Below are 15,830 nucleotides of genomic sequence, written 5' to 3'. Positions count from 1 at the left end.
CTGATGTAACAGCAGGGTTTGATAAAACGGTGGGTCAGTAATGAGAATATTGTCCAGTTGTAAAATATACTTGTTTCGGTTAGATAAATGTATTCATCCAACTCAATCTGTTGGTTTCCATGTATAGGCTATTATGAATTGGCTTTCATTGTTTTTTTTCCTGTCTGTAAAGCGTCTTAAGATGGCATTGCCGTGAATTGACGCTATATAAATAAAGTTAAATTGAATTTAATTAATTGACTGTAGCTTTGCACCTTTTTGTAATACATCTGTCCTGTTTTATTGTGGCTAAATGTGTGGGTTTTTTTTTTTAACTACTGATGTCTCTACAGCAGAAACTAAAAACAACCTAAAAGCAAAGCATGCTGCTTTTATGAAAACATGTTCACATAGAGAGGATATGAGCACACAGTGACTATTAGATCTAAATAAAAGCAACATGCACTTTGTTGGGCAATGAATTTAGTATATTAGACTATACTGGACACCTCTATCTGCTTCAAGCGCTACGGAGTACAGACTTCTTTTTGGATTTACAGGCACAAACTGTCAAAACTTTATTAAGTGGTATCATTCTTTCTTTTCCTGCAGTGAAAAGAAAAAAAACAAACAAAAACATGTGACCCAGTATCACACTGCACTGGAAGATTAAGGCCATACCCAGGTGAGGTGATAGATAGTGACATGGTAGGCCTTTCATAGTGCACATATGGGAACAGACAGGAGTTATCCAGATCAGGGAGACGTAAGCAGCTCAAGTTAAGTAAAACCAAATATGAAACCGTTATAGACACAACCTGGAGTTAAGGTCATCAGCTATCATGTACAATGGTTGTGTTGTGGGAAGAGACTTAAAGCTTGGTGCATCAGGATGTCCACGACTGCATGTTGCGCAGCATTGCCTCAAACCGCTCCATGCTTGGGGCATGAGCGTGGGGTAGGTGGTCCGTCAAGCGGCTGTACAGACTGAAGGACTTCAACTCCAACCAGATGAAACCAAAACGGTCCTCGTCAAACAGCACCAAGAGCCCCGGGGTGCGCTCTGGACTTGTAAAGCCATGCCCAGCAATCAGGCCTGTCCCATAAAAGCTGTAACAGAGATGGAGCATATAAATAATTTATCAAAGTTTTGACTGTTAGCAACTTTTCCTTTTTCATCTACTCTGAATCATATCTAGTCTAATTATGCAAGAAAATTTCTCTCTCTTTTTAAACTCTTGCCCCAATTTAACAGACATGTAAGAAAAGCCTTTACAGTTTTGCAGTGAGTAAATAATGCAGTGAGGATTTTCTCCCTCCTTACCATTTCCTGCAGGTACGAGGGTACACCTCATTGCGAGCCATGACCCCCAGAGGTAAAACAAAGGGCTGGGTTTGAGAGGGATTGTTGCTGCTGCTGCTGCTCGGGCCAGACTGGCAGCTATCTGAACAGGCACCGCGGTCTTCCTCCAATGCATCTGCACCGTGAGCATCACCACAGACTTCCTCTGCTGCACATCCAACTGTATCTGAAGTGCCATCGGCCTGCTGTTCCGCCTCCCTCTGTACCACCTCATGTATCCCCAGAATGAGACGTGACAGCTCTTCAATGTTGCGCTGTTGCTCCAGATCTGGGAGGACCACAGGCCGACTCAGGTCAACATCCAGTGTGAGTTGCCCAGCAGGGACGTTGGGGTCTCCCTGCAGGGCAGAAAAAAAATTACAGTCTGGGGAACAAATGTGTGGTTTCTACTAGGGATGCACCGATACCACTACCAGTATCGGCTCAATAACAGGCGCGTGTACCCGTACTTGGTATTAATAAAAGTGTACCGATACCCGATACCACACTAGTCAAGCCAGCGCAGACGTGTTTGATGACATGCTTCAGACATGTTTTAAAAGAAATAAATGCCTTAAATGTTAAAAATGGGACATTTTTGTTACACTAAAAGCAAGATCTTTGTTTCAAAACCACACATTTATAGCTATATTTGAGTAAAATGTCCCAACTCTAAATAAAACTTGTTAAAATTGTTAGATCTGTATTGTTATTATATTTGTATTAGTGAGGCAACTTCAGAAAAGATGGGTCATTTATTACAACCTAATGAAATCTTGCACAGTTATAACAGCAATAATAACCACAGTCACAATCATGTTCACATAAAGAGATTTGGTATCGGCAGATATCAATATTGGCAAGTTTTGACTGAAAAGACCAACTGCAAAAGAGCAGTCTTTCCATTGTGACTCATCCCAGACAAGTTGACTTTGTCATTCATGAAAAGCACAAACTTTGACAATAATTATCCACAAACTTACAGTGAGCTTGGTGGCTCTTGCAGAGGCCCCATGGAAACTGAGCATGACAATCTCCAAGCCGTGACTGCCGTAAGTGCCTTTGAATAAGCCAGGCTGCAGCAGGTCTGAGGGCATGGCAGGAGGTAGGTAGATCCGGCGGTATGTTAAGCAGTTACTGTCATGGGAAGTGCAAGAAAACCTGAGATCAACTGAGGCTTCCAGGTCCTGCTTAACTTGCAAGCTAGAAGCTTCTGGGGGCATTACACTCAAATTGATAAAGAAAAGATCAGTAAGAAAAGAGACATACTCATATTGACTGGTGTAAATGAACTTCATCAGGATGAGCTCCTGCATGTGTTCATGGAAGATTTCTTCCAACGTACGACCCCATTCTTCCTCCAGCCATGTCCTGAACTCCTATAGAAACGCATGCACATATTTAACCCTTCATACATACAGTTTCTCAGACATTTTCCAACCCTTTATGGTAAAAATGTTGCTCAAGATTAATCTGATACTTGTCTTCTTCCCTCTAATCGATACCAGGAAACAGAACACCACACAATAATAATTTTGAGACATCACATGGTAATAAATAGTAAATATCCTCAAATAAATAATCATTTTTTGTTACATTTGGTTAAAGGGCTAAATTAAAGAAAAAAAAACAACAACTTTTCTTCATGGCTCAGATCTTAAACGGTTAAAATGCTTTGAATTTCTACATGACAGTAAACACACTTTAAAAAACAGAATAATATGAACAGATCGATAACTGGTTAACGATAGTAATGGTTTGACTGACCTCCTGTCTTCCACCTGGCATCCGGTGATGATCAGTCTGATTACATTTAGTTGAAAATTCATCCTTCTTTACAGTCTAAAAATAACACAATAAGACACACATTAGTGGATAACCTACTTTCAAATGTGACTGACCTCAAACTGAAGGAGGATCAGCGGTCTGTGCTGAAGAACATCTTCCACAGTCTTTTTAGAGATCTTGCTATGTTTCTTCTTGTTGCCTTCACCTGTATGTCTCCTTTGTGGGGACCTTTGTGCCCATACATACACTCCACAGTGGCCTTTTTGCTTTCCCACAAGTGGATACGGAAGAGGGGCCGTCTTCTCATGGGATCCTCCACACGGGGGTCATGAGGTGGTAGATACATCCAGCCAATGATAAACAACCCATCCACCTGAACAAATATTGTTTTTAATAATTCATCCTGCCTGAGTTTCTGTTTGTTTTTCTATTATGAATGCTCACTATTGAAATAAGGTCAATACATGATTAAACTTTGCTCCTGATTTTAGTGCAAACATATAATGAAAAGCACTTACCACAACATTGAGCAATCCACCGTAAGGGCCGATATCAGGCTGCCAAAGCCCCAAAATATGTCTATATGGGTGAAGCACTGCAACACAGGAGTACAAGAACACACCATACTTCTCGTCATACATAGAAGTTTTTTTGAGATCACAGTGCATGGATAAAAATCATCAAAGGAGATGTTAAAAACCAGCTTGTTCTACTGTCGCTTTAATGGGAACCATTAAACCAATAAGGAAGAAATCAGAAGAGACCATCATCTTGCGAGACAAGTTATTAAGCAACACACAGCACACCAAGTTATCTGGCTTCCTGTTTTATAGTTAATAAGCAAGCAGTGCTGAACAGAGTAACTAATAAAGAACACACTGCTACCGCTGGTTGTTTACTAATTCAATAGACTAAAAGTCCTCCACACACAACTCGCCATGCTGTAGCCATCCACTTGGAGGCTCATGTACATACAATGTGCGTACACGTCTCTATAGTCCATGTGCTCATAATCCGGGAGGAGCTTCATAAAGCGCCCAGACTTCACCCGGGGGTTGACACCTGCACAGGCATAACACAGGTATGTGTAGGGCAGCCATGGAGCAAGGCGGGATCAGTGCAAACTAGCACTGTGATGTATGCTCCAATGTGCCAATAAAGCTCATTCAAAGGAGCCCCTGATTTAGCTGATGTGCTTTGCAGAGCTGGTATTTTAATAAATAAAATATTCAACAAAATCTCTCCAGAAGCAAATATTAAAGAGATTAAAAAACTCTGATATTAAAAGTAATATGTATCAGAAAGTATCACATGATGAAAATTACTGTAAAAAAAGGTACTCCCTCTAACTGGACATCTGAACAAAAGAAAAATGCGAGTGCAGATACATCATCGCCTAAACGAGTAGGAAGAAACCAGTTACTTCAGTGACATGAGAGCTGTGAAACTGACGTTTAACGTAGAGGTCCTGGCTGGACACTCCTCCTGCTTCCAGCTTCCTCAAATCCTCCTTCATGCCAAACTCTGCATAGCAAAAACAAGAGAAACACCAACATTAAATCTCAGTATTTATTGGAATGAATACTAGAACGCCGTCTTTTTTAAATGTGGTCATTTGCGATCACATTTGCGAGTAGAAAAGTGCTTGAAAATCCAAATGATCAACTTTGAAAGGAAATCAACTAAAATAATTTGTGAAAAAGGAAAGGAGTGCATTTGTCTGCATATTTTCTTTAAAATATTCTTATTTAAAACAGATTTTTGGCATGAATTATTTACTGTGACTGATCAAATTAACTTGAGGACATTTTAAATAATTCTCTATAATAGTAAAAGGTAGTATTAGTATTTTTTGCTTCCATTATTTTATATATATATATATATATATATATATATATATATATATATATTTATATATATATATATATATCCCCCCCCCCACACACACACACACACACACACAATTTTTTTAGGAGTGCATTTTTCTACAGAGTTAAGTTTGTATATGAATTTGAAAATTAGCATTTAACTTCATATAACTTCCCAAACTGTTCCACACAACAAAGTATTATGTATTATTTGGTGTATTTTTATTCATGGATAGTCATCGCACCTCACTGTTGTTCTGCTCAACACATGAAAAAGTATTCCCAGTCAGGTAAATCCCTTGAATCTTGTTAAGTTATGCAACTAGTCACAACATTCCTCTCATATGAAGCCACAGTGAACATACAACCTGCTGGCATTCTGAAATTCAACTCTCACACAGCAGGTCAGGTTTTATTTTCATTATTAATAATCGACACGGTCACACATCCATAAAAAAAGTAACAGTTAACTGATTGATAAACAGTAGATGACTTAAAGTCTGGTCATGTTCAGAGATAATAAAATGATTACATGTCATGCTTTAAAAAAACTTAACCAATTTTATGTATAGTCAAGAGTTAACACTTTGTGTTGTGTATTGATGTTACTGTCATGTAATTTTATTTAGAAAAAAAGTTTACCTTTCCAAAATTATGCAACAAAATTATAATCCCCAGTAATTTTATTTTAGTCAGGGCTGCAATGCATGATTGCATCAATAACATTACATCTTTTATTTGAGCAATTTGATAAGAAATATATTTGCCTTATTACTGAGCAGTAATAACGACAGAAAAGATTTTAACTTGTGCATTTAAGTGACAGATTAAAATAGTTTGTAAAATCTATTTAGATATGCAGTAAACTAAAAGTATGCTAAAATATTTATGAAATTTAAAGCTAAATCATAGATCAAACGCCTTGTATAATCTATAATAACTTGCCTCTAAATATAATAATCATCATTAGGACTGTTGGTATGAAACAAATAAAAAAAATGACAAAAAAACGTGCTTGCCATTAACTATTCTGGTCCACTAATATAACAGGACATTAGAAATGTGCTTTTTACCTAATATCAAACAGCTGCCAGTACTTATTCTGACTGAAATAACAAGAAAGACATCTTAACATGTAGATGCTGTTTTCAGTAGTGAAACATCTTCTGATAAAATCACTTTGGGCAGAAGGTTTAGCTATGCTTTCGTGTAAAATGGTTAAAAATAGACTTGTCTGATGGGCAGACAGGCTATAAACATGTCAGAATGTCAGACTGAACCTGTTACCAGTAAAAGGCAGTGGACTACATTTTAGTTTTTACAGCTTGATGCCACTAGCATCATTAGGACAACTCTCTTAATCTTTCCAGATCAATAGCAATGCTTTCAGCTCAACATATTTCCGTGAAGGAGGAGCCATTAAGTCTGGTGCACGATATGCGTTTGGTTTCAATGCTTTATTTACCCATGCCATCTGTTAAAAGTCTACATAACCTGCATTTACCTGCCATGCATCGCCTTCTCCAGATGGTTTCCGTATTGAGGATTTGTCTGAATTTCTTGCAGACCAGCGCAACATTTGGGAGAACTATTCCAGGGAGCAAGGAGAATATTTCCACTAAAAGCTCCGGTGGTAATTCTGCTAATGACTGGGGGTGTGGAGGTCCTGTGCTTGTTCGCTCCCGACAGCTTCCTCTGTTGACATGACCACTGCCATGATCGCAAGCGTCACTCGGCCCTGCAGTGGCGACGACGCGCTCTGGGCCTCCGCAGCTACCGACATCGCCTTTCGTCTGGCCCACGATCCGCTCCCCTTCTTCCTCGTCCATGTCGGAGTCACTGCCTTGATCCTGCTGGTTGCTTCGCTGTCGCCTCCGGCACCTCCGAGACTGACCCACTCCGCAGAGCCTGGCACAAACAGCCATCCGTAGTCACCAAACAGGCAACATTACATCATTACAACATATCTATCAACTGCAGTCTAGCTCATCTGCCCCTGTCCTCGCGAGCACGGGCAGAGAAATGTCTTCTGACGTCACAGCAAGTACGCATCGAGCGTAGTGTTCATTATTTTCTAACTACCTTGTGTAATCTTGTAATGTACATTAAGCGTGTTACAGTGAGGATCCACACTTCACGTGTGACAAGGAACATGCAGTCTTTAAGAATATGCACATTTAGCGATTTTACTTCACAGCTGTGAAATTCTAATGATACTAAAAGATGGAGGAATATTCAATAAAATATATGTAGCGAAAACAACTAAACTAAAAAACAACAAAGAAATAAAATATAATGACTTCATGAAATATCCACAGATTAAAAACGAGTTTTTAAAAAACTGGGAAAAGTAGAAAATAAATATCGAGCCAGCCAGGAGTCGAACCTAGAATCTTCTGATCCGTAGTCAGACGCGTTATCCATTGCGCCACTGGCCCGAGATGAAGTGTGACGTAGCCATTCTCCATTTTGACGTCATACAGTCAGCATGCAGCTACGTCGACAATTTTTCGTGCGGTTTTAACGTTGCATGGGGAGGCTCAGACCTACGTCGTAATCCAGTCGTCCGCTCACTGGGAACATCCCACCGGTGAAAACATACCAGCATGTGCAACTTCAAAAACTTTAAAATCAATTTGATTTTATCAGCAGATAGGCTTGAACTTGGGAGTGATTTCCTGCATAACAAATACAGCTTGTAATTCGGTAAAAAAAAAAAAAAAAAAAAAAAAAGTTACACCATCAAAGCCAAGCCAAATGCAGTGTGCGTACCTAATGTCCAAATTAATTAATAGCTTTAGTTTTCTTTTCAAGAGTCTGACTTTATCAAGCCACGAAATATTACTCGCTTATTAGTACTTTATAGCAGACTATATTTGTGTTATTTTTCCACCACTTTTCGAACAAGAATAAGACCAAAGACTGTATCAAGAGGTATTACTCACTTGTGACCAAATGAGCGGACACATTGTGAATATTTCGGGGGACTCCAAGTTGAACAGGCTAGGCTCTAGCCACTTCACGTCTTTTTCGGTTTTTGTTTCTCTATGGCAGCGCAAGGAACCATCTTTTCATAGATGTATAATAATTATGAGTATGGCAACCAACCACAACGAAATGTTTTGCTCTATTTACAGTAAATTCTTCGAAAATGAAAGACAAACTGATGAGGATCAACGCTGGGAACCGAACGGCGCGACATTTTGGCAACCCTTCGTCTTTACCGTAAAAGACCCGGATGTGACAAATTTCGCAATTCCCGGATGTTTAAAGACTACAGATATAATGTATATAATGTCCATGATCCAGAAAATACCAGTCAACATAAAAGAAGTGCTTACACTAATATATTTACAGTTGACAAGAAATAAGACTAAATGTTAAATTAATTAATGATTAAAATGTGAAAAGGCCAGGTCATCCAATCACATCCCTTTTTAACACTCAGATTAATATGCCCAGTTTTCCTCGCCATATCAACTTCAATCAAATACAGCAAGTTTAAAATTTCCACTTTGTAATGAAGTTCATGCAGCAAAGAGTAAAATGGTTTCACGGCAAGATTTGTTGCCTGTACCCTCTAACCCCCACTTTCACATCCTTTGCAAATGAACATGCTAAATGCAAAAACAAAAATCCCTATTTTGTGGAACATGCTGAAATAACTTACAATGTTTATGCTGTTGCAGTAGAAGAAGAACTTCAACTTAAACTGTAGCCCTTTTAGCTCTGGTAGTGCTCTCAAATTTAGAAATACAAGGTGCTGACTGTTGTCTCTCTGGTATCTTGAGTTCTAAAAGGAGCGCTTCAAAATCTTAGCGGCCCCTCTCTTTTTTATTTTAATATTGACCTAAATGTTCATAAAGAAAACTAGCACAAACAAGCAAAGATTGTCTATAGTGACAGGCATCACATTCTAACACAAAGCAATGTTATTCCAGTTCTTAACTTCTTTGCAGACGACTGTTTTTCTGTTAGACGTAATCTCAGATCTTGGTCGTCTACAGATTAACGTTTTGTTCCGCCATTTCGGTTTTTTGCTTGTGTAAGAAAGAAGGGACAAGAGGAAGCAGGGATTCACATGAACCTACATGAATGTAGTGACAAAGGCAATCTTCCTAGTCGCCACTGTTCTTACCTGAACTGAGCACCCTCGAGCAAGCTTCAGGATGAACAATGTGCGCTGACAAACTTCTCAACACCAGGAAATGGGCTGAAATGTGCTGAAAATGGGATATATAATATATGCGATACATATATAGAACAGAAGCAGTTAACTTTATGAGTCAAATGTTTAGATCTGTCACCACCAGTTTTATCATCAGGAGTTAAGCTACAAAAGTCAATCAGATTACAAAATGTTTTCAAAGCGCAAAACTAAAAAACAACAACAAAAAAAAAACAAAACAGGTGACATAGAGCGCTAAGCCAGAAACACATAAGCAGAAATTGATCATATCTGGATTAAAGGATTTAAAAAATGCTATGTGACAATCTAAAGTGTCAGTTCATCTGGAGTAAAGCATGGCATCACACACAGTCTCCAGCTCCGTGTTTACCAGCCATATGGCTACCTGCCAATGACACATATGGCCACTAGTGTGTGACCACAGAAGTTACCATGTTTGTCTGACGTGACAAACTAATATTTTTCCATGTATTTTCAGACTGAGCAGTGAGTTGGTCATCTCATCCTTGCTGATGGAGCATCTTTTGTTATGGATTATAGCAAGAACTCCAAGCTGGATTTCTTGGTCAATTTGCTCGTCAGGTGCCATAGTGGAACCCTACAACTCCATATTGACCACCCTAAAGCCCTGTGTTGTGGCTACATGGTTAATAATGAAGCAATCTATGATATGTGCCGCAGCAAACTTTAGATCAGGCATCCTGGCTATACCAACCTGAACAGGCTGCTCGGTCAGATGTTGCCTACATTGCAGTTTCTATTTGTTTTGATGGTGTCCACAATGTTAATCTAGCTGAATTCCAGACCAAGATGGTGCCTTATCCACTTCCATCTGGCCACCTTTGTCCCTGTCATCTCTGTTGGGATGGCTTACCATGAGCAGTTGACCATAGCTGAGATGTCTGGTGCCTGCTTCCAGCCAGCTAATCAGATGGTGAAATGTGACCCTCACTACTGCGACTTTGCTGCCTCTTGTCATGTGTTGGTGTGGTGCTTAAAGATGTCAGTGCTCCCAATGCCACCATCAAAGCCAAATGCACCATCCAGTTTGTGCACTGGTGTCCCACTACTTTTGAAAGTTGGCATACCAGGCACCAACTGTAGTACCTGGTGGCACCTGGGAAAGGTCCAGAGGGCTGTGTGCATGTAAAGTAACTCCACAGCTACTGCAGAGGCCTGAGCTCAACTTGACCAAAAGTTTGATTTGATGTATGCAAAGCTTGGTTTTGTGACGTGAGAATATGGAGAAGAGAGAATTCTCTGAGGCCCGAGGAGACATGGCGGCTCTGGAGAGGGATTATGAAGAGGCTGGCACTGACAGTATGGGGGATGAAGATGAGAGAGAGGAGTATTAGACAGTTTCACGTGTTTTACGTTAGTTTTTCAGTAGAAAATGATTTTATGTAAATAATTTGTGCCTTCCTTATTAAATCGGCGGTTATTGTGCCTTGTTAGTTAATTTAATAAAGTGTTATTTGTGCGGACTGTGTCTCAGCTTCTCACTGCTTGCAAAGTATGGGAGATCACCATGTTTTAGTAACTACCAAAGATGTGAAGTTACAAGCATTTAACAAAATGTGATGAGTTTCTCAGATGCTTGGATTTAAATCATTGTGAAATGTCTCAGATGCATCATATAACCACTGTTCCTGAACAGGGGTGGAACCTGCTTGTGTAGTGCTTGAATGTCCTGACTCAGCATTGTCAGTAAATCGGTATATCAGACATCTGTATAAAAAAAAAAAAAGGCAATATCAGACATCCTTTGTATTTGAACTAGATGAAAAGTTTGATCCAGTAAAGAAAATCAAAGCAACTTACAGCTTTACAGCAGCATTGACAAACTCCTCAAACTGTCATGTCCTATGGTTTTACATCACTGTTTTCCCGCAACATATTAATAATTGTTTATTGGAAATGAAACACTTCCCATCATTGCAGTGGGAGATCTTGGCTTCAGTAACACGCAGAGAAGGAGCCTGCTGAAGAAAAGTACATCTGACAGCCTCTAAGGGAAGAAACAGCCATTTATTTGGAGAGATGTTAATAGAAACATTTTAAATTGCAACATCATGCTTCAGGTTGTGTTTGCTATATTGTGTCACAGCAATTCTGAGCTGATAAAAGTGAAATCCACATAATAAATGTACTGTAATGTACAAGAGGTGTAATAAAAATTCTTTTTTCAAAACATGTACTAAAATTTTTATCTTCGTCCTTAGTTTACCTCATCACCTTCAGCCTTTTCAGATCCACAAATGCTGCATCTAATCAGACTTCCTGAAAGATGTTGTGTTGACAAAATCGGATTAGTGGCTGATCCACTCTGCAGCTGATCCTCACAAGCACAACATCCAACAACTCCAACCACTGTCCAGTGATCAGTATTCCAGGCAGGACTTTCCCTGTAGAGGAAAAGTAGTAGTTTGATGTTAACTGAATCCAACTCACTTGTTTTTTCAAGGTGGATGCTGAAGGTTAGTTTGAAAGGAATTTTGTAACATGGATTTAGGTTTACGTTGAAGCAAAACAAACAGTTGTAAGCTGTTGTGGTTTTGGTTCCACATCTACCATTTATAAGGATACACTCTGGAAAAGGACTCATTGAACAGCCAGCAAATTCTTAAATATGTCTCCATATTTGTCACACAGAAAGGATGGAAGACAGCACCAGATAATATTGTGTCTCTTTAGTCATTTTACATCCGAATGGTGCCGGTCTGTAATTTCTTATCTGGCTTCAACTCAAGAAACTGAAATCCTGCCAAGCCATGTCATGAACTGTAAAAGCAATGGTGTTGGCATTGATGAGCAAATGCAAACATGGATACTCCTGTAGTTGTAAGTTTCTTACAAAAAGAGCAAAACATAGAAATTCAAAATATGCAAAAAAATAACAAGAAAATGAAGTTAATAAAAGTTGATAAATGAATCATTTGGATGGAGCCGTTCTCGTGTTCCTCCCAGGCTTGGTGTACATCCAGCGGCTGTATGACCTGCTTTCATCAGATAAAAGGTTTCAGGACATAAACAGATGTTGTAATGCACTTTATTTCACTACTGACACATTTTGTAAACACAAGAAATGCAAGAAAAACTCCCTAACCAGGTTTAAATTGAGCTGTCTCCTTTCTTGCTGTGTCCTTTGTCTGTTATTTTATTGGTTTATTTTACATGGGAAATGTAGATCAATAGACATTAATGTAAATGTAGCAGCGTTCTCCTAATGACTATTTTTCATCTGCAGTCCCTTTTAAGGTTTAGGATTGTCGACTTCACTCCAACACCAGAAAGCTGCCTTCATAATGCCCCCTGCTGGTCATATGGAGGTACTGTGACATGACGTGTGTTTCTGCTTTGTGTTTGTTGTGTTGTTGTGTTAACAGGTCTTGTTCAGTTGGAAACTCAAATTCAGTCCACACTAAACCCCATTTGGATCAAGAGATATGTATGACATGATGGAAAATATTTCTCCTTTCAGCATTGGATGGATAAAATGTGTTCCCATAACACATCTTAATAATGATCGAGGACACTCATTTTTTTCCAATAAGAAGTTCACAAAGAAAAATGTGGTATTCTTTTACACAATGTTATCTGGACAAAGTAATAAAAGATATCTCTGCCTATGTTAAAAAAAATGATCCATGAAGTCGGCAGACAGGATTACAGGGTCAAGCTTTTGGTGCTTCAGTTCAATGATCAGGATTTCTTAGCTGACAGCTCCATAAATTGATACATAATAACTTGAATGAATTACTACAGCCCATAAGACATAATAAAAATGCTGTCACCCACTTTATATATATATATATATATATATATATATATATATATATATATATATATATATATATATATATATATACACACACACACACACACACACACACATATATATACATATATATTATATACATATATATAAACTTGTAGTAACTTAATAATCAGCTCAGTTATACAATTTAGGGCAAATATGATGTACTGGAATATCATAGGACTACATTGTGTTTATACAAAATGACCTTTTGTATACAGGCGGCTGAAAACTCCCCTTTAGAGATAGGGTGAGGAGCTTGGTCATCCAGGAGGGGCTCAGAGTAGAGCCGCTGCTCCTCCGCATCGAGAGGAACCAGTTGAGGTGGCTCAGGCATCTGGTCAGGATGCCTCCTGGACGTCTCCCTGGTGAGGTGTTCCGGGCACGTCCCTCTGGGAGGAGACCCCGGGGAAGACCCAGGACACGCTGGAGGGATTATATCTTTCATCTGGTCTGGGAAAGCCTTGGGATCCCCCCGCAGAGTTGGCAAATGTGGCTGGGGAAAGGGAAGTCTGAGCTTCCCTGCTTAGGCTGCTGCCCCTATGACCCAACCCCAGATATGAGCGACAGAAGAAAGATGGATCTTTCCAGCTCTCATTTAAAAAAATATTCAAAACTTCTATCTTTCCTTCATATGTTATACCAAGCATTTTTATAGTTACAGTTATCAGAGTGATACTAAATTAACAATAACAACAAATTGCCCCCCCCCCCCAAAAAAAAAAAAACAAAAAAAAAACAAACAAACAAACAAAAAAACCCCCCACCTTTCTACTGTTGTCAATAGTCAGTGAGACAACTGGTGAAATTTAATGCTTGGAGTAAAGCTAATTTTCTGAACCAGTACTTTTTATAATAAACTGTGCTGCTTAACAACCAGGCATTCTGAATAACTACACGCGAATCCGACATTACGTAACGATAATTCATAGAATAATTTGAGATGATTAAACAACCAGCTAAACAATATTAAAACTTTTTCTCCTTTTAAATAAAAAAATCCAAGATGAGATTTTCCCCAACCTCTCCTGCTGGAAATGTTCAGGAGTTTGAGCGCGGCCTCTACTGTCTGCTGATGACTGAGCCTTTTGTTGAATGAGGAACCCTGAATTGAGCGGAGCACGAAGGCACGGACTCATCTCTCGCGAGGAACGACGCCGTTATCGGAATCTCTACAAACAACACGAGAATTCGTCATTCACACGGTAATATAACCCAATCTTAGGTGGTGCGTATGTCGTGTGCGAGCAGTGGGCAAGGAAGCCGAGTCAAAATTAGATTTAATTGCTCCCGTCAACTTTAAATGATTTTTGCATTGCGTTTTAGCGGCCTTTAGGCCGAGCTAGCATGCTAACCACCAAGCTAGCTTCAATAGCTCACAAATCGGATTGTGCAGCCTCAGCTAGCATTAGCCACGAGCTAGTTGTGTCTGGATAGCAGATGCAAAGTGGAAGGATTTTTGCTGAAATGCTTGTTTTTAAAAAAAAAACAACAAAAAAAAAAACAACAGTGCACAAAAATACCACAGTAACATTACATTTTGCATTTCCAGTAATTTCATTTTCCGCCCATAGTTCGTCAAGGGATCCCCGCCCTGTTAAGTTGCTGCAACGCTAACTAATGCAGAAAGATAATATACCTTTCTAATAGTGTTTCTATTCAGAGTTACATAGTTCACATGACTAAGGGTGTTCCAAAATATAAAACTGGTCTAAACTATGCAGTTCTCAGGGCTAATATCAGCTAACCTAAAGTTGTGACGTTAGCATCTTTTAGTAATCACTTAGCATGCAATTTTGACTAGTTTGCCCACGAATATTAACCTGCAAAAGTTTAACTCATATGTCATGTACGCATAAACTATAGCTGCCCTCTTGACAAAGATCATTATAATATTGGAAAATCTTCCCTCTATTATTTTATTTTCGTATAAAAATAATCTAAGCATCATTTTCACTAATGTATAACACAAAAATGATAATTATTGGTATGTGCTCACAGATTTTTGTTCATGTTTCTAAGTGTAGGGTCAGAAAAATTAGTCAAAATAATTTTTTTTCCCAGTATGCATACAAGAAACAAAATAAAAATGAGGTTTCTTCTCCGACACTGTCAAACAAATCAGACTCCATGAAAGAATTTCCATTTTCACAGCATTAATAAAGGAATATCACATTATTAATGTGGGCATATTATCTGATCTTTCTTATAAACACCGTCAAAGCTTTGGTATACCAATGTAATCTCGATATACATAAAAATATGTGTATATGTCACTTTAATTTTTTTTTTTTTTTTTTTTTTTTACACAACTTTTCTGACTGTCATTGTAAAGGTATTATCAACAGCTCAATCCTTTGCCCTTCATCATTGCTAGCTGCTACAATACAACTTTGTGGTCATCAAAATTTTGGCTCCATTCAAATACCAGTAATATGATCAAGTGTTGTGTTGTTGAAGAGAAGAAAGTAAACTTGAAGCTCAAAATGTGCCTGTTTTGTGGTTATATATGAACAATGTCAGTGAAATCACAATTGTCATCACTTTTGATTAAACTAGAAGTCTTTCTGGTCAGTTAGATGTGCTGAAAGAAGACAAAAGCTGGAGCATTTGCATATGGTTTTATAGATTTTCTCTCAATGTCACTCATTTTATACTTTGATTGAATATTACAATCTTTTGTTTTCAATGGTGCCCTTTCCCTAAGCATTGTTTTTCTTGGTGAGAAGTTTTGTATACACAACAATACTGTATGGAAGGAGAGATGACAGATGCAGTTTTACTTAAAAGGCTTGGTAATGTCAGGGCATTAGAAGCAGCAACATACATGACATTAAGATATTTAGC

The 15,830-nt window shown here is 38.6% G+C and overlaps 2 protein-coding genes across 4 annotated transcripts in view; one reads left to right on the top strand and one right to left on the bottom strand.

The window, feature by feature from the left end:
• Positions 1-172: 172 nt before the first annotated feature.
• On the bottom strand, positions 173-6,978 carry fbxo31 (F-box protein 31). 2 transcript variants are annotated; one of them, XM_079250061.1, is made up of 10 exons: positions 6,482-6,978; positions 4,562-4,633; positions 4,085-4,171; positions 3,628-3,704; positions 3,315-3,482; positions 3,089-3,163; positions 2,591-2,700; positions 2,305-2,458; positions 1,304-1,680; positions 173-1,089 (listed from the first exon to the last, which is right to left on the bottom strand). In XM_079250061.1, exons 1-10 carry the CDS (start codon positions 6,900-6,902, stop codon positions 867-869), a joined length of 1,764 nt encoding a protein of 587 aa, XP_079106187.1. In that variant the 5' UTR covers positions 6,903-6,978; the 3' UTR covers positions 173-866. The 2 variants fall into 2 exon arrangements, with proteins under 2 accessions (XP_079106187.1, XP_079106188.1); XM_079250062.1 differs by lacking the exon at positions 4,085-4,171.
• A 7,124-nt stretch (positions 6,979-14,102) lies between these two features.
• Positions 14,103-15,830, top strand: part of banp (BTG3 associated nuclear protein) — a 42,726-nt gene continuing 40,998 nt past the window's right edge. For both annotated transcript variants that reach the window (XM_079246841.1, XM_079246840.1), the window contains exon 1: positions 14,103-14,188. The gene's annotated coding sequence lies outside the window, so the exon portion shown is untranslated. The remainder of the gene's footprint in view (positions 14,189-15,830) is intronic.

Source organism: Telmatherina bonti (genome assembly GCF_933228915.1).
Source record: "Telmatherina bonti genome assembly, chromosome: 2".
NCBI lineage: Eukaryota > Metazoa > Chordata > Actinopteri > Atheriniformes > Telmatherinidae > Telmatherina > Telmatherina bonti.
Note: the sequence above shows the minus strand (reverse complement) of the source record. Positions and strands in the feature narration are given on the sequence as shown.